This window comes from Anolis sagrei, chromosome 1 (assembly GCF_037176765.1).
Source record: "Anolis sagrei isolate rAnoSag1 chromosome 1, rAnoSag1.mat, whole genome shotgun sequence".
Lineage (NCBI taxonomy): Eukaryota > Metazoa > Chordata > Lepidosauria > Squamata > Dactyloidae > Anolis > Anolis sagrei.
In genome coordinates, this window is record NC_090021.1 from 327,134,320 (window position 1) to 327,153,140 (window position 18,821).

The following is an 18,821-nucleotide window of genomic DNA, read 5'->3' on the forward strand; positions in this document are numbered from 1 at the left end:
ATTTTGCTTAATTGTTTGATTTGCTTGCTTATTGTTGTGTTATGTTTTCTATTGTATTGTGTTTGTGGCTTCGGCCCGTGTAAGCCGCATCGAGTCCTGCGGGAGATGCTAGCGGGGTACAAATAAAGTTAATAAATAATAATAATAATAATAATAATAATTTGATTATTCTCAGATTTGATAACACGAGTGTCTATCTTGAGTTGTGTACCGCACATGTGTTGCCTCAATCCTTCAGTGGCTCACTCAGGCAGGAGAGATGGAATGGGATAGGATGGGGCAGGAAGAGCAAGGTCAAGTGGAACTCCCGGGCAGATTGTAAGAGAGCAGCCATTTTAAGAACACCTGTCGCAGCCTCTTCCTGCTGCCTTTGCCTTCCTCTCTGTGATTCCTTTCTCCCTACTCCAGTATACTCTTCCCCTCATCCTCCTTGCTCCATGTGTTCTAGAAATCCATGCACAACCTATCCTCTCTCTTCCTGCTCGCTCATCCTAGTCCCTTTCCAAACCTGTCCTCTAGCCTCCTGTTCCCTGTCCTTTCCTTTTCCCTCCACCTGAGCAAGTAAGTGAATGAGAGAGCACATGTACCCCCCTTCCACCTACTCTCTCATCCCATCTTCTTCTCCCCTCCCAAATGAGTGATCGAGCAAGCAAGCAAACAAACAGAGATGCCATCCCATCCCTTTCCTTCTGCCCATCTGAATGAGCACACAAGGAAACTTACGCACCTTTTCTTCTCCCATTTTCCTTTCACGTCCCCTTTCCTTGTGTCTGCCTGAGTGTGTGTGTGAGGGAACATAAGTGCCTCCTTTCTCTTGGTTGCCTTCCCCTTGAACTAGTTAGATATTTAGAAGTGACTTGTGAATCAGAAAGGAAATATGATTTTTTTCCCTATGTCTTCTGTTCCTCTCTGGACAGATCTTCCTTTTATAGTTTGAAATTGTTTGCCTAGTTTTATCATGTTTCTCATGCTGTGACGATTAAAGACCAGTTTGTCAAGTTGCTGGACTAGGCTGTGTTTATTGATCATATGTGTAGCCCAAACATGTTGCCACATTAAAAGGATGATTCTGTATGTTGTTTTTCTGATTTGCAGATGATATTAACTGTGTTTCTGAGCAACAATGAACAAATTTTGACTGAAGTGCCAATTACACCTGAAACAACTTGTCGAGATGTGGTGGAATTTTGCAAAGAACCAGGAGAAGGCAGTTGTCATTTATCTGAAGTATGGCGAGGAAATGGTAAGCAGTCTTTTGGGAACCAGAACAAGTGTATTGTCGAACAAGTTCTTCAACGTTCTAAGTTTTGTTTTTTCCATCTCTTTCATACATGACATGAGTAGTTCATTCTCACTAGGGATAACTGCAAGCCCTTCTAGAATCATTGCAAGTCCTTCTAGAATTTATTAGTTCTGACACCTTCAAATGTAAGGCTGCTGTGCATTTTCTTTCATATTTCCACAGTCTTCTTCCATAGGCTTAAAAAGAGGAGTCAATTCCAGAAGGTCAAGAAAGCCCTGATCATTTGAAAATCAATGAAATAGTAATAACAGAATTTGTTGTCAAATGGTTTCATGGCTGGAATCACTGGGCTGCTGTGAGTTTTCCAGGTTGTATGGCCATGTTCCAGAAGCATTCCACAAAATGGACAAACGTTGTACAAAATCTATTTTGGTTTTACTTTTCAAAGGAAGACTTAATAACCTCTGAGGATGCCTGCCATAGATGTGGGCAGAACGTCAGGAGAGAATGCTTCTGGAACATGGCTATACAGCCCAGAAAACTCTCAGCAGCCCAATAACACAATTTTCTCATATGTGGATATTACATTAGGAGACCAAAGTTTAGCTTATATAATCATTATTTTAATAATCAGTTTCCTAGATGGCGTCCAAGAGAGTTCCTAAGGTGATTTGCTGCAATTCCATATCACAAAGTATTCATAGATTCATACTAAACAAAAGCAGCAGTTTCAGGTAAATCAGTAAAATACAATAAAGTTGGCTCTCTGTATCTATGAGTTTGAGGATGGAGGGAGGGCATTTACAAAAAAAGAAACCTTAATTTTGCCATACACTTAGCACTATGCTAAAATGTAGGCATACACTGCTGTAGCCTCCTGGCATTTCACTGATCCTTAGGATTTCTCAAGCACAAGTTTGCCACTTTAAAGGCAGAGATTTTACTATGCCAGTATACATAATGGGACTTGGGAATCTATGGATTTTGTAATCCATGGGGTTCCTGAAACCATTTTCCAGTGGATACCGAGTGCATGTTCTACAATTTCAGCATTCCTGTTAGATAATTAATACCATAAAACTATCAGCTACAAGTCAAGTGGAGCAAATGTCATTAAAAGCTTCTTAAATATGACCACAAAAAGGACAAATATTGTGGTTTCACTTTCCTGGTTAGAATAATAAAATTGAAAGAGACTACATGGGCCATCCAGGCCATCTCCTCTAATGTGCACCTGCAATGCAGGAAAAGCACACTCAAAGCACCTCAACAGATGACCATCCAGCCTCTGTTTAAAAGCCTCTTAAAAAGGAGCTTCCACCACAGTCAGAGGCAGTGGGTTCCACAGCTGAACAGCTCTTACAATCAAACAATTCTTCCTAATCCTCGACACATTCTAGCTTCTCAACATCTCCCTTTGATTGTGGCCCAGAATTGGCACAGTATTCCAGGTGTGGTCTGACCAAGGCAGAATAAAGGGGCATCATTACTTCCCTTGGTCTCTAGACACTATATTTCTTTTGGTGCAGCCCAAATTTCAATTTGCTTTTTTTTAGCTGGTTCATCACATTGTTGGTTCATATTCAACGTATTATCTATTAAGACTCCAAAATCTTTTCTACATGCACTGTTGTCGAGCCAGGCTTCACCCATCCTGTATCTGTGCATTTCATTTTTTGGTTTTTAATAGATTATTAGGTGATAGGAGATCACATCAAACAGTTACAATTTTGCTTTATTTACTTTGCAAACTTATTTCAAACAAATGGTGAATGAGTTCTGATAAAAAGCATGTCACATTTCCATATTTCAGAACGGCACATACCTTTTGATCACATGATGTATGACCATCTACAGAAGTGGGGACCTCGAAGAGAGGAAGTGAAGTTTTTCCTTCGACATGAAGAATCCCCAGTAGAAAGCAATGAACAAGGTGTGTATTCTTTTAGTCTCGTATATTTTTGTTGTCTTAAGAACTTAACTTTATGTAACACATTATTTGCAAGCTGAAGTAAAATATCAGTATGATGACACAACACTATCACCCACATTTTTAACTTTGTCGCAAGGCTGTCTAGAGGTACACAATCATTTCTATATGATAATAGCCCCCCAGAGATGCCACTTCTACTTCTGCTCATCCCTTAATATATTCTCTTCAAGCTTGTTTTAGCATTGTTTTTGTTTTATCTGTTATTATCTCTTTCCCTTCATGTGGTTCCTTCTTTTCGCACAGATTCCTAGCTTAATTGTTTTTCTATTTTACTGCTTTTTCCCCATCTGCACACCCATCAAGCTCATAGAATCTTCTATTTCTGAGGACAGCACCTCAGGTTAATCTGCTATCTTCTTTTCCCAAGCTCTGCCCTTGTGATAATTTCAAATGTCATTGTTGAGTGCAAGCTCCTGGTTATCATGGCTGTGAAGGAAATCTTGGAAATCATTGGAACTAGGTTTTTTTTTACAAGGCTAAACAAAAATTCTGTGTTCACCAATTTTATAGGCCTTGGGTTTAAATGCATACCCAAGGGGGGATCACTGGCTTACTCCACTCAAAACTAAGACAGCTATACCTGATGTTATGTACTAGCGTCCCTCTATGAACCCATCCTCAACACGGGCAATACCTATGGTGTGACATAGTTTTACATGATTCTCAAGTATGGGCTGTAACCTTTCCTCCCACCCTCCACTGGACTGGCTTTCTAACTGATGACTGAGTCTGAAGGTTAGTAAGAAAGGACTGATGGGGGACAATTTTCCCAAAGGGACATTCAAAAGGCACATACCAGTAAGAGGGAGGTTCTCTTATGACAGCTTATAAGGAAGGAGCAGGATCCTGAAGCAAATTACCATCAAGAATAACATGATTCCATGCCACATGACTGGTTCTGGGTGCTAATTCCTGAGGCACTTTATCTTCTGACTGTGTCAATATCAGTATATATTAATCTTTTAGCCTGGCAGCTACCTGGTGGACTACAGTGGCCCATGATGTGGATCATTTCCCAGATAAGAGTGTATCCAAAGAGTGAGAATTCACCAACCCAACTGGGGCCTGAAGAGTATAATGTGCTGGCAGTCATTTAGTAATTAAAGTAAGATCTAGTGATAAAAAGTTACCCAGCCCCTTAAACTTAATGTCATTAAAATTATAAAAGCAATACTTTTAAATGGTTGTTCAGAATGATAAGAAGTTGCGGGTCATGAATTATTGTTCAACTAATTAAGCCAAGCTCTGTTGAAAGCTATTTGTCTTGCAGAGACCTAAAATTGTCTCCTTTCCGAATCTTACAATTCAATATCATTATTTTTCTCTTTCGTCACCTGACATCCATATGGCCCTGTACACTTTATCTTTATACTCTTCTCTATGTTTGGAATCCTTTTTTTTCTACATCATGCTTTTTGCTCACAATTTAATTATAGTTGTCAACACTTTCCATAACCTTACTATTAAACCTGTTTAGTCTGCACTTCTAACCATTTGCCAGGGAGTTGGCTCATTTTGTTTTTCTCTTGAAGTGGTTGAGAGTCTCACATCTTTCTAGGATATGTTTTGCATAAACAAGGAGTCACGCCTCTTTTGTTTGAAAATAATACAGTAATAGTTTCAGGCCACATGATAGTTGTTGCCACTGTTTTCTTTCAGTTTACTGCCAGCTGGCCTCTATTTACAGAGATATCCTGGAAGATTTTTTTGCAATCTAAGGCTGTGCCAGACAAAGGTGCCCTTATGTGAAATGAATACATGTGCTGCTTTTTCATTGGCAGATATCCTTCATACTGTCTCAAATAATATCCTAGATCAGTGGTTCTCAACTTCTTATCCGCAGACTCTCCAAATTCTTGATGATTGACATTGTTCATTACGGTTTGTGTGAGATGAAGTTCAAAAACAGGAATAAAACTCGAAAATTCCTGATCTAGACATCTGTTTAGAACTAATGACTTAAACCATTTGTGAGGCCTATTTTGCTGATGATTTTTCTTACAATTTCAAAAATCAGATTAACTGTATACATAATAACCACAACATAATACATGCACACAAGAGTTATACATATATAAACAACTGAAATAAGGACACTTGAATTGGCTTTTTTGGCAATGCTTCCTAGAAAAAAATAGGCCCTTAAAATACTCCCCCTCCCCACTTAAATTATTGCTTAATAAAGTTTTAATGTTTCACCCCAACTTCCATAAAATCAATAAGAGTATAATTTTCAGTCTACGTGAGTGGTAGCTGTGACAGTGCCCCCCCCCCCCCTTGTTCCTCTCAGTGAGACCAGAATGGCACTGGGTGGCAAGAAATATGAAGGCCATAGACGAAGAAGTAGGAAAAATGTGTGTTTCACCAACTTTCCCCAACTATCCTTTCTCCCCACTCAAAATGAGAAAAATCGAATGTTAGATTACAGAATATTTTCTTTTTGATACTGTATAAAATATTTAAGAAAGGGTGTTTTTACATTTTCTTTCTTTCCCGTTATTTTTAAAACCTGTGTAAGAGGAAGACCTTAATATACAATAGTTTCTGATCCCTGTGATTACCCATCTTGGTTTCCTTGTGTCAGGTCCCTTTATAGGAAGGAATGTTTATATCTTCTTGACATGAATAACTACATAACACAAAATCTAAATACTATTTTAGTCATGACCAGAGTAGACTTATTAAAACCATTAGATTTGTCCATGTGTTTAATCACAGACAATTTTCTCTTTTCTAACGTGATAGTTTCTTTTATTTTTATTGCTCCTGTCCTTTCTTTAATTTTTGACAATATATCCCCTTCCCCCAGCCTGATCTTTTCTTTGTGCCTTTTCTCCAGCTTACTTTGCAGGCAGTGCATGTGTGGGGTTCAAAGTGAACCTCCAGAAGCAAGAAGGACTGATAACAGTCCACGGGTTCAATGCTTGAGACAGTTTTAAATTTGAGACAAGTTCCATTAATTCAGTGTCGATGAGGAGTCTCCTCTTTCTGTAGGCAGCACTTGGAACAGCATGCCTGTGGTCCCAAGCAAGCCTTCCTTAGTAAGAAAGATTCATGAAAAGCAGATCCCTTGTCAAATTAATAGAACCTATTTATAATTTGCAAGTGTTAAAACAGCAAAATTTGAAAAACGAGCCATTAAAAGGGAAGGATGCCTATAGTTTAAAGTTAATTTTTAAATCTGTTTGCATTAACCTTGGTGTATTATTAATTTATTGGTTTGTAAAGCCCACTGCCTCAGAGTTTTAAGGAAGGAAATTGTGAGTTTTTCAGCTTCTCATCAGATGTAGAACAGTAGTAACAGTATCAGGAAGTTCCTTTAGCAGTTAGTAGAAACTCCCAACTAAAAGGGACAGCAGCTATGATGAAGATGGGTATTATTTACATAACACCCCCTAGCAGCAAAGTGAGGTTTTGAGAGGAAAATTGATGAAATTCCAACAGTATAGGTATCCTGACTATATCCTTATGTAATGCAAAAGTTAATTACTATGTGGTTAAATATGAGAATGCTATTCATTTTTTAAAGATTTCTTTTATTAGGGTCAAACAAGTAGAGTATAACATAGCCAAACTTCCTCCTGATGGAGTTTAGAAGGTAATATCAGTGACATACAAAGTATATATATATTTACAATTTAATTAAAAAGAGAGAAAAGATTTCATAAGTAATCGCCCTCATTCCCTACTTGTATCCATCCCTTTTCCATTGTTTTCTCCCTCTCCTGATCACCCCACTCCTTCCGGGAACAGTCATGCATTTCTTTAATCATTCATTCTGTTTGTTGGATCGTAAATTTAGTCCTGTTCAATTCCTTGTATTTTCTGTTGACCTTTACCTTGACTGTCAGTTCTCCCCATTTCTCCTTGGGGTATCCATTGGTATATTTATTTTTCTTATCCATGATATAATCTTGAAGCATATAGGCTGCTAAATATTTGTACCATTTTTGTATATCCCATTTTTTATGTTCTTTCCATCCCAGGGCAGCCATAGCTTGTGCTGCAGCTAACATATATTTAGTCTTTGCCCATTCTTTATTACCACTTTTCCCTTCCAGTGTCAGTGTGGAAAACTGTTTCTTGTTCAACCCTATATTTTGGGTTCCTCCATTTTCCTCTTTATTTTTCTATAGAATTCTTGTACCTTAACACAGTCCCACCACATATGGATAAATGTTCCAATTTTCCCACATTCATGCCACCAGGTTTTAGATGTTCTTTTTGTAATATGGGCTATTTGATGGGGTGTCATATACCATTTCATCAGTATTTTCTATTGTATTTCTTTGATCTTTAAATATTTAAGTTTTTTGATTGAATGTATTCACAGTTCTAAGTCCTTCTGATTACAGTTTATTTCCTCTTTCCATACTTCTAACAGGATGAGAATGCTATTCAGATGACATCACTTCTAGCATTTTGTTGTTCTTAACTGAGCTTTAAATATATTTAGAAAAACAATTGACCTTAGTGAAAACAGTTACACATCTGCTTTTCAAAATTGTTTTTACCAAGTCAAAGTATCAAAATATAGGTTGATCATGTTTTAAAAATATTTTTCTAACATTGTGTTTTGGTTTTGTAAGTAACTATTTCATGGGAAGCCAGTAGATTTAAATGCATTTGTGTTATTCACAGGCCGTCAGACTCAAAATCAAAGGAATGGAATCAGTATACCTGTGGAGAAACGTGCTGAAAATGGGGTATGTTGAAATTTTAAATACCATAATTTTACAGCTATTTCAGCTTGTTTCCACTGCTAAAGATACATTTGCAAATTCATAATCATAAGTATTTTATAATGGTTATATTTAGAAGAAGCATTTTACTTGGGAAAATGGAATAAGAAAGTTCTTTTAAGAAACATGCAAAATTCTAAACCTAACCGCTAGTTCAACTAGATGAGAGCCATTGTGATACTGTGATCTTTTGCTTTCTTCTGCTACCAGCATGATGTATTAAATTTTTGATGTTCCTTTCTTTGGATTTTACGCCTTAATTCTCTGAGTTTAATCCACTTTTCGTGTGACACTGGCGTCCCAGATGGGACCATGGAGCACCCATGTGGCCTACCTGTTTTATAGTTGTGAGATCTCAGATACCTTTTTGATGCAGCTTAACTGAACTTCTGTGATCTATCACTTGGTGTGCTTATCTGACTGAAGCACTCCCAAGAACCAGAAACCATATTTCAGGATAACAATACATTTAATTAAACAGGGTTATAAAATTCAACTTTTTCTGACACCTTTGCCAACTGAAAACCAATATGTTTCTCTGTATTTTGTCGAACCTTGTCCCGAGTACAGAACAATTCATATGATACATTAATTCCTTTATCTATAGTTTTTCATACCAAAAACTGATGCATCTTATAAAGCACATCATGGGTTTTCTTCTGAAATTCTTTGATGTGCTCCATTATCCCATATATATTTCCAATATTGCTCACGCCTCTTCTGTTTCTGAACAAATGGCCATCTGACATTTCTCACTCCAGAGTCATTGTTATAGAATATTGAGCATAACCGCCCTGAGTCCCCCCTCGGGGGTTGAGAAGGGCGGGGTAGAAATACGTGAAATAATAAAATAATTGTGCTTGCATGGGAAGATTAAAGCAGAAATTAGGTGGTTACTGTAATCCTTGGTGCCTGTTTTCTTGGTTATTGGAATATTGAGTATATTCTTGGATATTGGAATATTGCATGATTTATTTTCTCCAAGAGCTTTGAATGCAGCTTTCACTTCTGTTTCTAAAATTGCGGATTCATCTTCATATGTTTCTTCTTCAAATGAATCTATCACCCTTTCATCTCTTTTATATAGTTCTTCTGTGTATCATTCCCCTCATTTGTTGATCATGAAGTGTATTCTAGTGGTAGTTATGTAGCATCCCTACTCTTTATTTAAATTTTCCTTTGATTTCTTGATTTTTGTGAAAGAGGTCTTTTGTCTTGCTGTTTTGCTACCTCCTACTGTTTGTATTGATTGTTATAGCATCGTCACAGATATTCCAAAATCCGGAAAAAAATGGACATCCAACATACTTCTAGTCCCAAGTGTTTAATATAAGGGATGTTCAATCTGTAAATAGTTGTCCTTTGCTGGGAGTTGATTTAGATCAGTGCTGCTCCAAGTGGACATATATGGACTGCTACCAGTCCATAAGTAATGAGCTGCCAGTCTGCTTTGAATAATAATAGTAATAATGTACAAATTAAAAATGGCCCATGGCACATTGGGGGAAAATCTGGTGGTCTCTCAGATAAGCTTAAGAAATACTGATTTCTTTTACCATTTTTAGGAGGTATGAGACACATTGAAGAGTGCAATTTATGGTTTCCTTCCCATCTCCTCTTTCATTAGCCCTTTGCCTGTGGGAGTACCTTACATCACTCCCAGATCACAGTGTATCACTTTATTGCAGATCTTTGGAATAGCACTGGAAAAGTAAAATGTGGGTGGAATGAAGGAATTGTAGCTTGGTCACACTACCAGATGTTCAGAAGGTAGAGAACACAACTTGTGTGTACTTAGGCCACATTTCACTCAATGTTGGACATGTCCGTCCTTGCCATGTCCCACTGAGGCGTCTTAATTTATATGTGTTTTCTCAATCTGCACATTTTTTAAAAAAGTGTATGAAATCATTTACATAGATATTTTGACTGTTTTTTCCTCAAAATTTAAAATAAATATTTAATGCCAGAAATCACATGATGCCATTTGGAAAATATTGATGAAAGTAACATTCTGCTGTTGAGTCATACTACTGGTTTAGTTTCTTCTTTTGGTTCTTGTCTTTTGCAACCAGTAACATATAGTCACTGAAGCTCTTCCTGGACTGTTACATCTTCAGGCAGCTGCGGAGAAATGCAGTGGGTTGTACAAGTGTTTTTCGAAAAAATTGTCCTTTGATGTAAGATAACATGTTAACACCATAAGTCATGCCCTCTAACATACTTTCTGTACATAGGCATCCCTCTATTTCACAAACAACCTACCTATGCTTCTTATCCACTGTCTTGAAGCAATGCAGTCTAGGAAAGGCATTTCTACTTGCTTCTGCTGTTTGCCTATACCGACTCTTGAGAGATTCCAGGAATTGAACCCTTGGCCCTACGCATACAAAGCATGTTCCCCGCTGCCCTTCCCTGTTCTGATTATATAAGCCTAAAAACAGTCTGCCTGAAACCTATCATTCTGATGGAAAAGTTATAAACTGACAAAGTGTTTGTTTAAAAACCACATCAAGATGTGAGGAAAACAGTTTCTATATTTAGTCAGTTAAAATTAAGAGTGCATGTCTGCCTTCACCGTTTGACAACAAAGAGCCTTTCTAGACAGCAGAAGTGGGTGTTTTTTGTTTTAGTTTACTGTTTATGGAAGTTTATGGAACCAGACCCACTATCATGATACCATACCCCTGCACTGTACACTGTACACTGTACACTGGCTTATTTGAGTCAAAAGGGAGGAAAGAAGGGCCGGAAAAAAAAAGGGGGGGGGGAGTGCAATATCTTTAAAACTGACTTTTATTTTTCCATGAGCTGTAATGAATATAGACCCACTTCTTAACTGTTTTTGTCTTTACTGTTTTTAAAATCCTTTAGAAGGAGGAGGAACCCAATCTTCAAAGAATAAATAAATAACTTAGCTTACGAGGGGTATTTTTTAAGTAAGGTCTGTTGGAACATAAGTACACAACGAAAGTTTATTTCAAAAAAGTAAATTTATTTTCAGAAAGTACATACTTCACTCTATTTTTCGACATAGTTGCCAAGTTTGTTCAAACACTTATCATACCTCTGAACCAATTTTAAAATACCCTCTTCATAAAAACTTGCCGCCTGCTCCGATAACCAAGAGTTCACTGTAATCAAAGAACCGGAGCGGTCCTCATCATGGACGTTGTCACGGCCATCTTTGAATTGTCGTACCCACTTACGCACTTTGCTTTTACTCATAACAGTATCACCGTACACTTTACAAATCTGTCGATGAATTTCTGCAGCAGGCAGGTTCCTTGCTGACAAAAACCGTATCATTGAGCAAACCTCACATGCGGCGGGTGAGTTGATAGTCTTAAACATTTTTAAAGCACAGAACAGAACCGTACAGGTGAGCTACAGAGCAGAAACTGAGCACAGTTGTTCCCGAGGCATGCCAGTACACGACGCACGCGCTCGTTGCAGTATGCGCGTGAACTACTAGTGTCTACAACAAAACGGACCTTACTTAAAAAATACCCCTCGTATATACCTTATTCGTAAAACTCGTATGTGCAGTGAAGGATTGAACCCAGTGTGGGTTCTGTGGGATAAAGTGGGAGACTTGGTTCAGAGACGATAATGCCAAACTATCCCCTATAACTCCTTATTTCCTTCACATGATAACATCCTATATAGTACTTGTTATATGTCTTCATTGTTTCCAATTTAAGGCAAGCCTAGGGTCGACTTATATTAGGATTTCACTGGCAAGATTTCATCAGAAGGGGCTTGCCTTTGCCTTTCTCTGAGGCTGAGAGTGTGACTTGCCCAAGGTCAACCCATGGGTTTCTATGGTTGAGTGAGGATCCAAACCCTGGTCTCCAGAGTTATAGTCAACACTTAAAACCACTACTATCTCAGATTGGCTCTCACATGGCACTCAACACGGGGGACAATGTTACCTGTCAGTGGGACAGTTGCAGGACAATGATTGATCTAGAGTTTTTCACTTGTACAAGTCTTGTCTACAATAAAAAAAAAACTTTTGGCAAGGATTATAAGAATAAGTGTTTATATGAATATTTATTTTTTATATCATGAGTTCATGTAATACAATTATATTTTATTTTCATCTATGATAAATATTATGTAAATATGCATTGTTGCGTAGAAGTAAGGTACAGTTTTTAGCACATTTTTTCCTCAGAAGATATGCTTAGAATTGAGCTCTGCTTTCCATTGCTGAAAGTTGTAGGGTGGGTTACTGCTTTATTGAGACGTGTAGAATTTAACGCGCTTTATTTGCTTGGCAAGAAAATGTCAACACTGATAAAACGCACATCTTGTACTGCCCCACTTTGGAATTTGAACTCCAGACACAAAAGATTCCTAACTCCAGGACTACAATATACATTTGAAGTACCTCTGTACTAAACCTCAAAATGCTACACATGGTATGATATTATAGTCCCTTATTCATATGAAAATCTTTGGGTATGAACCTAAATCTAAGTCTTTTAAATATATTAAGCCTTTGACCTAAATCTGAAACTGAGTATATTGGGAACAGTGGCACCAGAAACCCATAACATTCTTGTTCGGATTTAATTATAAGAATGATAGTTTTCTTATGGCTCTTGAGGGATACTTTTAAATTATAGATATTTGATGAGGTATTAGATTTGAGATTTAGCAAAGGAAATAATCAATATTGTCTTTTAAAAAGTGAAGAAAATTGAAGTAGTGACCTAAAAGCAGGAGTAATTCTAATGATTTAAACATTGAAAAAAGCAGTTTCTTCTGGAGGAGGAATAATCAAAAGCTTAGCCCCAAAGAGATTGAAATAATGAGAACATGGATGATCCACAAAACTGTCAGGAAAGGCAACCAAAACAAAATAGAATTAAGAAGTGATGTGAAGTAAGATTTACTTCTGGATAAAGATATGTGTGATTGTACTCTAATCACATCTTTATGTGTGGTGGTACTGGTAAAATATAGTTACAGGTAACTAACATGTTCTTTTAAAGTAAATATCAATTTATTTTTAAAAATCAGGTGTCTATTTATGTAAAAGGACATATGAACAGGGCCCAAGTTAAAGGTCAGCTTTTTGCATATTTGTTATGAAAATCCAGTGTTTTGTGAATGGAGTCTCACCAATGAAGAAGTGAATTATGTGTTGCTGTAGGTTTTTTGGGCTGTATAGCCATGTTCCAGAAGCATTCTCTCCTGATGTTTTGCCTGCATCTATGGCATGCATCCTCAAAGGTTGTGAGGACCATGCAGGCGAAACGTCAGGAGAGAATGCTTCTGGAAAATGTCCATACAGCCCGATAAACTTACAGCAACCTAGTGATTCTGGCCATGAAAGCCTTCAACAATACAGTGAATATCATGAGCTGATCATTGTCGGTAATAAAGTTAACTTGAACGATACAGTGAATTTATTTGTAGATTTTAATTATAGACTGCTTGTGGATCCAGTCAATTTAGAATAAATATAGACTATAAAGAAATAAATCTAAAGCCAAGCTCGTCCTTTTCCTCCTCCTCCTCCTCCTCCTCCTCCTCCTCCTCCTCCTCCTCCTCCTCCTCTCCTGCTTTAAAAGAGATAAGTGGGATATAAATAGTATAGTGATCACGATGACAATGTCAACAATTTTGGTGTGCTGCTAATAATAGCTTCTTTGAGTCTCATTTGCGGAGAGAAAAAGAGGAGTATAAACATAATGACAACAACAACATTTGATACTGGCTAGTGCCAAAGAAAGAAAGATTGAAAATATCACTTTATCTACAGGTATATATATAAAAATCAAAGCCTGTCTGTCCCCCCGTCCCCCCTCCAATACCACATGTCACTGGATTGGCAGTTGCTAGGCAAAATGACCCTCGGTGATGTCCCTGGAAAAGAAAGGTGACATGTATGAGGGAAAGTGAGAAAGGAAGGAAAGAGTCACAAAGAGAGCCATATTGCCATGGAGACATGGTGAGACCCTTTCAGTCCTGGCGAAAGGAGAAAGGGGAGAGGAAGGAAAGGAAGGAGAAAAATAACAAGAAAAAGAAAGGGAAGGAGAAAGAAGAGAGGGAAAGAAAAAGGAAGGAAGAGAAAGAAAAAGAGAGGAAAGTATGGGGGGAAAGAAAGATTAAAGAATTGATGAAAGCGAGGGGCAGCACCACCTCTGACACCAAGTAATTATAAAGCTTGTAAACAAAATGTGGTTGTGCTTGGTAGTGACAGTGTGGCTGAGGGGGGTAAAGCTTTTGAATTCAGTGTAAGATAGTGAACTGCTGGGTTGGGGTGACACACCTATACCTAAAAAATGTTAGTGATAGTTAATTGATCACCATCTGTTACCCTGATCTGTGTTTTTATGAGGAATAAAACGTGAGGGCACACCATATATACCATAAGAGTTACTTGGTGACTCTTGTGGCCAGAAGTTCCTTTTAACCACAGTGGCTGATAAAACGATTTAGTTGGGGATAGAAGGAAGAGTTCTAGGCAGATGGGTTTTATGATAGTAGCATACCATTTACAAAACTACCCTCCCACGTAAGATTAACCTGATTCCATCCATATCCATTACAAAATACATTTAAAGACCTTTTGGTTTGTTCATACTTTAAAACAGTGGTTCCCAACCTTTTTCTTTTAACCAGGAACGACATTGACCAGGGACTACTTTCCAACATTAGTACCAAAAGGATTTCGAATCAGTTTTTGTTCAACTTTAGATGCTGTTTGGTTATTTGGGACGCTGATTCAGAAAATTGCATTGGCTAGACCACATCAGCTCTAGTTTCTGATATATAACGTGTGTCATCCAGTAGTCGCCATCTGCTCACCCACAGAAAACCATATTAAATAAGCCTCTGCACTATAAGAGGGTTTCCCGAGACCAGTTGCTCTCATTACAACAATGTATAACGGCGAGGCCATGGACCATATTTTAGTCCTTTCGGATCACTGGTGGTCCATGGACCACAGGTTGGGAACAACTGCTTTAAAATGATGTACGAGGACTGTTTTTCTTTACTTAAAAAAACATTGCTTTAATTTTAGGGCTGTTGAGTTTTGTTCTTTGCAATACTTCTGCTTTTATGTGTGTGTGTGTGTGTTTTTTTTTTAAAATCATTGTTCATTATAAGATAACTTTTCCGAAATATTATGGTGCCTGAATGCTCATAATGTAAATAATAAATGAGCACTTTATTCTCTTATTTTTATATTCTTCAAATCAGCATTAGCCACTTTCTTTTTAAAAATACATTAGGCATTTAAAACATAAATTCACACTGTATTATTCTTTTATAATGTCAAAGAAAAATGCATTTTCAAATGAAAAAAATATTGTATATAGCCACTTTGAGTCCCCTTTGGGGAGATAAAGCGTGATGGATTAGTTATATGGATGTATTGATGTATTGTTATATTGATGTAGTTGCCTTGGTTACTGTTTTAAATGCTAATGTTGTGCACTTTGTATACTGACTTGGTTGTAAACCGCTCTGAGTCACCTACGGGCTGAGAGAGAGCAGTATACAAATGAATTAATTAAATAAATAAATAAATAATAGACATACAATATATGTTCTAACTAATTCTATCTACCTTTCATCGTTAATACTAAACCAGCTATGTCCCTCTTGTTTCCCAGCCCAAGGACTGCTTCCAAGCACATCTAGATAATAGCTATGTTTAGCTCAGTTTTGCTAGCTTATCATTAGACACTCAGTGTTTTGCTTTAATTTATTTTTGAGAAGTACAACAAAGCATTTGTTATGAGTCACTCCTGGGTGTTATAAAATAAGCCAGAGGCTTTTAATTTGTTTTTCTCCTTAATTGTTTAAAAGTAATTATTCTGAAAAATGAACAAGTGAATTTTCCTTTTTTTATTTTGAAGATGAATTTATGAAAGCTGATTGATTTTTTTCCCTCACTGTATTTCAGGATGATGTACCCCCTTTGTTTTATTGGTATTGCTTGTGTGCTACATTACTAATCTGTTTTGCCCGGTGTTCCATTTTAGCCTGCAAAAATAGCAAAAGTGGCTCTTGTGAAATTCTTTATAGCTTGGGTTCATCCTGTCAATTTACTTTTTCTGATAGGATAGTGAATTTCAGTGCATGTCAGTCAAAAGGCATCCTGTTAACCCTAAAGTGTGACACTGCTGAAGAGTAAAAAGGAGAGGCAATAATTCCCTCCCAATATGTTTTGATATATTAGTTTAGTACAACTAGTACAACTGCATTGAGTACAGTGTGTGTGTACTTGAATGTAAATCCATAATTAGCTGCCAAAAGAGAGCTTGCTCCATTTTTTCCCCATTGAATATGAAAAGTGCAATGCATCAAGCTGATTAGATCTGACAGCTGGCTTGATCTTGTCATGATTAGGTCTTTCACTGCTGGCAAAATCCACTAGCCCTTTCTGTTCACTGACTGCTGATGAATGCAGAGAGACAGCTTTCCATATTGATAAATGATGGGGGTCCTATGTGTGTTAGGAAAAAATATGCAAAACTTACTTAACATTGATTGATTATTCACAAATTAAGAATTAAGGATAATCTTATTTAAGGTTTAAGGGGCTATTTGCCTTTTTAGTTTATAGACAACAATCAATACAGTGGTAATTTGGAAACCTGGGGGGAAATGGAGTTGAAGCATGTTGGAGCAATGCAGGAGTTTACAGATGATGGGCAGTGCCACAGAATAAAAGTATGGTCTTTTGCCATTACGTGGGAAAGTTGGCAGCAGGTAATTATTTTTTTAAATATTTTTTTCCTCTTGCTTGGTATGTTATTTTTGCAGTCATTGTGTTTTTTTTATTGAATTTACAAGTTCTTTTAATAACCATATTTTACACTGGTGAAAAACATGAGTTAGAACATACCAGTCTGCACAGTGTGATTATTTTGTCGCTTTCCACTATCTTAGCTGAATTATTTAAAAGTGAAGCTGTGCCAGGGATGGTTGGGGAATATAAAATTGCATGGGGTTTGGCAGCATCATCATCAAGCTTAGACCTCTTTCATTGTCTCTAATTTTGGCGTTGTGTCATCTTCATAAACATAGTCTTAACTACTGTGTTAGGAAAACATGATAAAGTAATCATGGTGTTATTTAAGAATCTTGTAATGAGTCTTAAACGTATCAAAATAAGGTGGTTTTTTTCCTACTGTCTAAAAAAAATCCAGTTTGAAATATCAAAGTATGCTTCATAAAACATTTCTATTAGTCATAACTGTTTTCGTCTTAAGGACTGTGGTAAGCAACATTAACACCTTTTGGTCAGCAATGCTTCATAAATGGGAAATGAAAAATACATCTTTATTTATCTAGTTATCAATTTTCTGTACCCTTGCATATAACAGTTTCATTAAAAATGTGTGTAATAGGTAGCATTCATAGGTAGCATTCCTTTTCAGCTGCTTTAGAACAATAGTATTGTTTATGTTTCTTTCACCTGTTGAAACTGATTGCCACTGCTCCTGTGGAGTAGAAATGTCAATGATATAAAACGCTTTGCACTTCTGAAACTTTTATTCTGATGTCTACTTATTGATTTCTAAAAAAATCATTATTTCTGATAAATACCCTGACAGTTGGAGCTAGCCCTTTCAAAAGAGATAAGAAGCTTCACTGAAGGAAAAAATTGTAATGATAGGGAATGCCAGGTATCTAAAAACATAGTAGCTCTGAGGCTTTGCTATTTTTTAAAATAATTTTTATTAAAGTAGTTTTACAGTGAGATATATATTTTAAAGGGAAGGGTTTTGTATGGGAAAGGGATTGCTTGTGGAATGCTGGGAAGGAAAAAGGGCAGTGGGAGGAAGGCTTGGTCTGAGGGAAAAGAAGAGGGAAGGATGGGCTGTTGTGGTTCTGGAATATGTGAGATGGAATGAAAAAGAAGAAAAAGAAAGCAATAAGAAACAAAATGAAGTCCGTCTTCCAGTCTTCTTCCTTGTGGTTTAACACCATCTTTCCGACTATTTTTAGCTTTTTTGTTCCTCCTCCTCCTTGGTTTTTGAAGTGATTCATTTATCGTCTATCTTCTTTGTTTTATTTTATTCTCTGTCAGATATTTTCTGTCAATAAGTCCAGCCCTTTGTTTTTATGTGTGATTCTGCCTTGTGATTTTGCTACTAGAAAAGTCAATTTGTCCATGCTCATGGTGTCCAGTATTTTAGTTAACAATGGCTCTGTAGATGGTGTTTCGCTTTGTCTCCAAGTTCTCACATACACTATTTTCGCTGCTGTAAAATTGTTTCTCTTTGTGTTCCATTCTATATTGATTATTCCTAATAGGAAGTGTTCCGGTTTGAATTGAATTTTCGTTTTCAGAATTTTTTGGCCAATTTCATGTATCTCTTTCCAATAGGCTTTTGCTCTTTCACAGGATCACTACATATGAAAAAAGTGCCTTCTTGTTTCCCACATTTCCAACAGTTATTATTCATATGTTTGTTAAATTTAGGAAACTTCTAAGGAGTTATGTATCAATGGTACATCGTTTTTAGCCAGTTTTCTTTCATGTCATATGAATAGGTATATTTTAATTTCTGATTCCAACCCCTCTCCCATTCTACAATCATTATCTGAGGCTTTGCTATTTAGGAGACATCACCATGTGTTACGTGAGGCTAATTAAATTTGTCATTTTAAGATCTGATTGAACTCATATGTATATAACAGTCAACATGAATTTAGTTAGATATTGACTGGGTATGCATATAAAGAGCCGGGATAGTGCAGTGGTTTGAGTGTAGGACTACAGCTTTGGAAACCAGGGTTCAAATCTCTACTTGTTGCGTGACCATGGGCAAGTCACTCTCTAATCTTAGAGGAAGCACTTTGAAGA

At 37.0% G+C, this 18,821-nt stretch overlaps 1 protein-coding gene across 6 annotated transcripts in view; it reads left to right on the plus strand.

The window, feature by feature from the left end:
• The window catches only part of PPP1R13B (protein phosphatase 1 regulatory subunit 13B), a 75,377-nt gene that overhangs the window by 25,789 nt on the left and 30,767 nt on the right, over positions 1 to 18,821 (plus strand). For 5 of the 6 annotated variants that reach the window (XM_060754943.2, XM_060754956.2, XM_060754948.2 and 2 more), the window contains exons 2-4: positions 1,096 to 1,243; positions 3,057 to 3,176; positions 7,878 to 7,942. In XM_060754943.2, the coding sequence (XP_060610926.1) occupies positions 1,096 to 1,243; positions 3,057 to 3,176; positions 7,878 to 7,942 (333 nt within the window). Of the gene's footprint in view, positions 1 to 1,095; positions 1,244 to 3,056; positions 3,177 to 7,877; positions 7,943 to 16,379; positions 16,718 to 18,821 lie in introns of those variants that run through there. The other variant, XM_060754977.2, reaches the window with a different exon arrangement.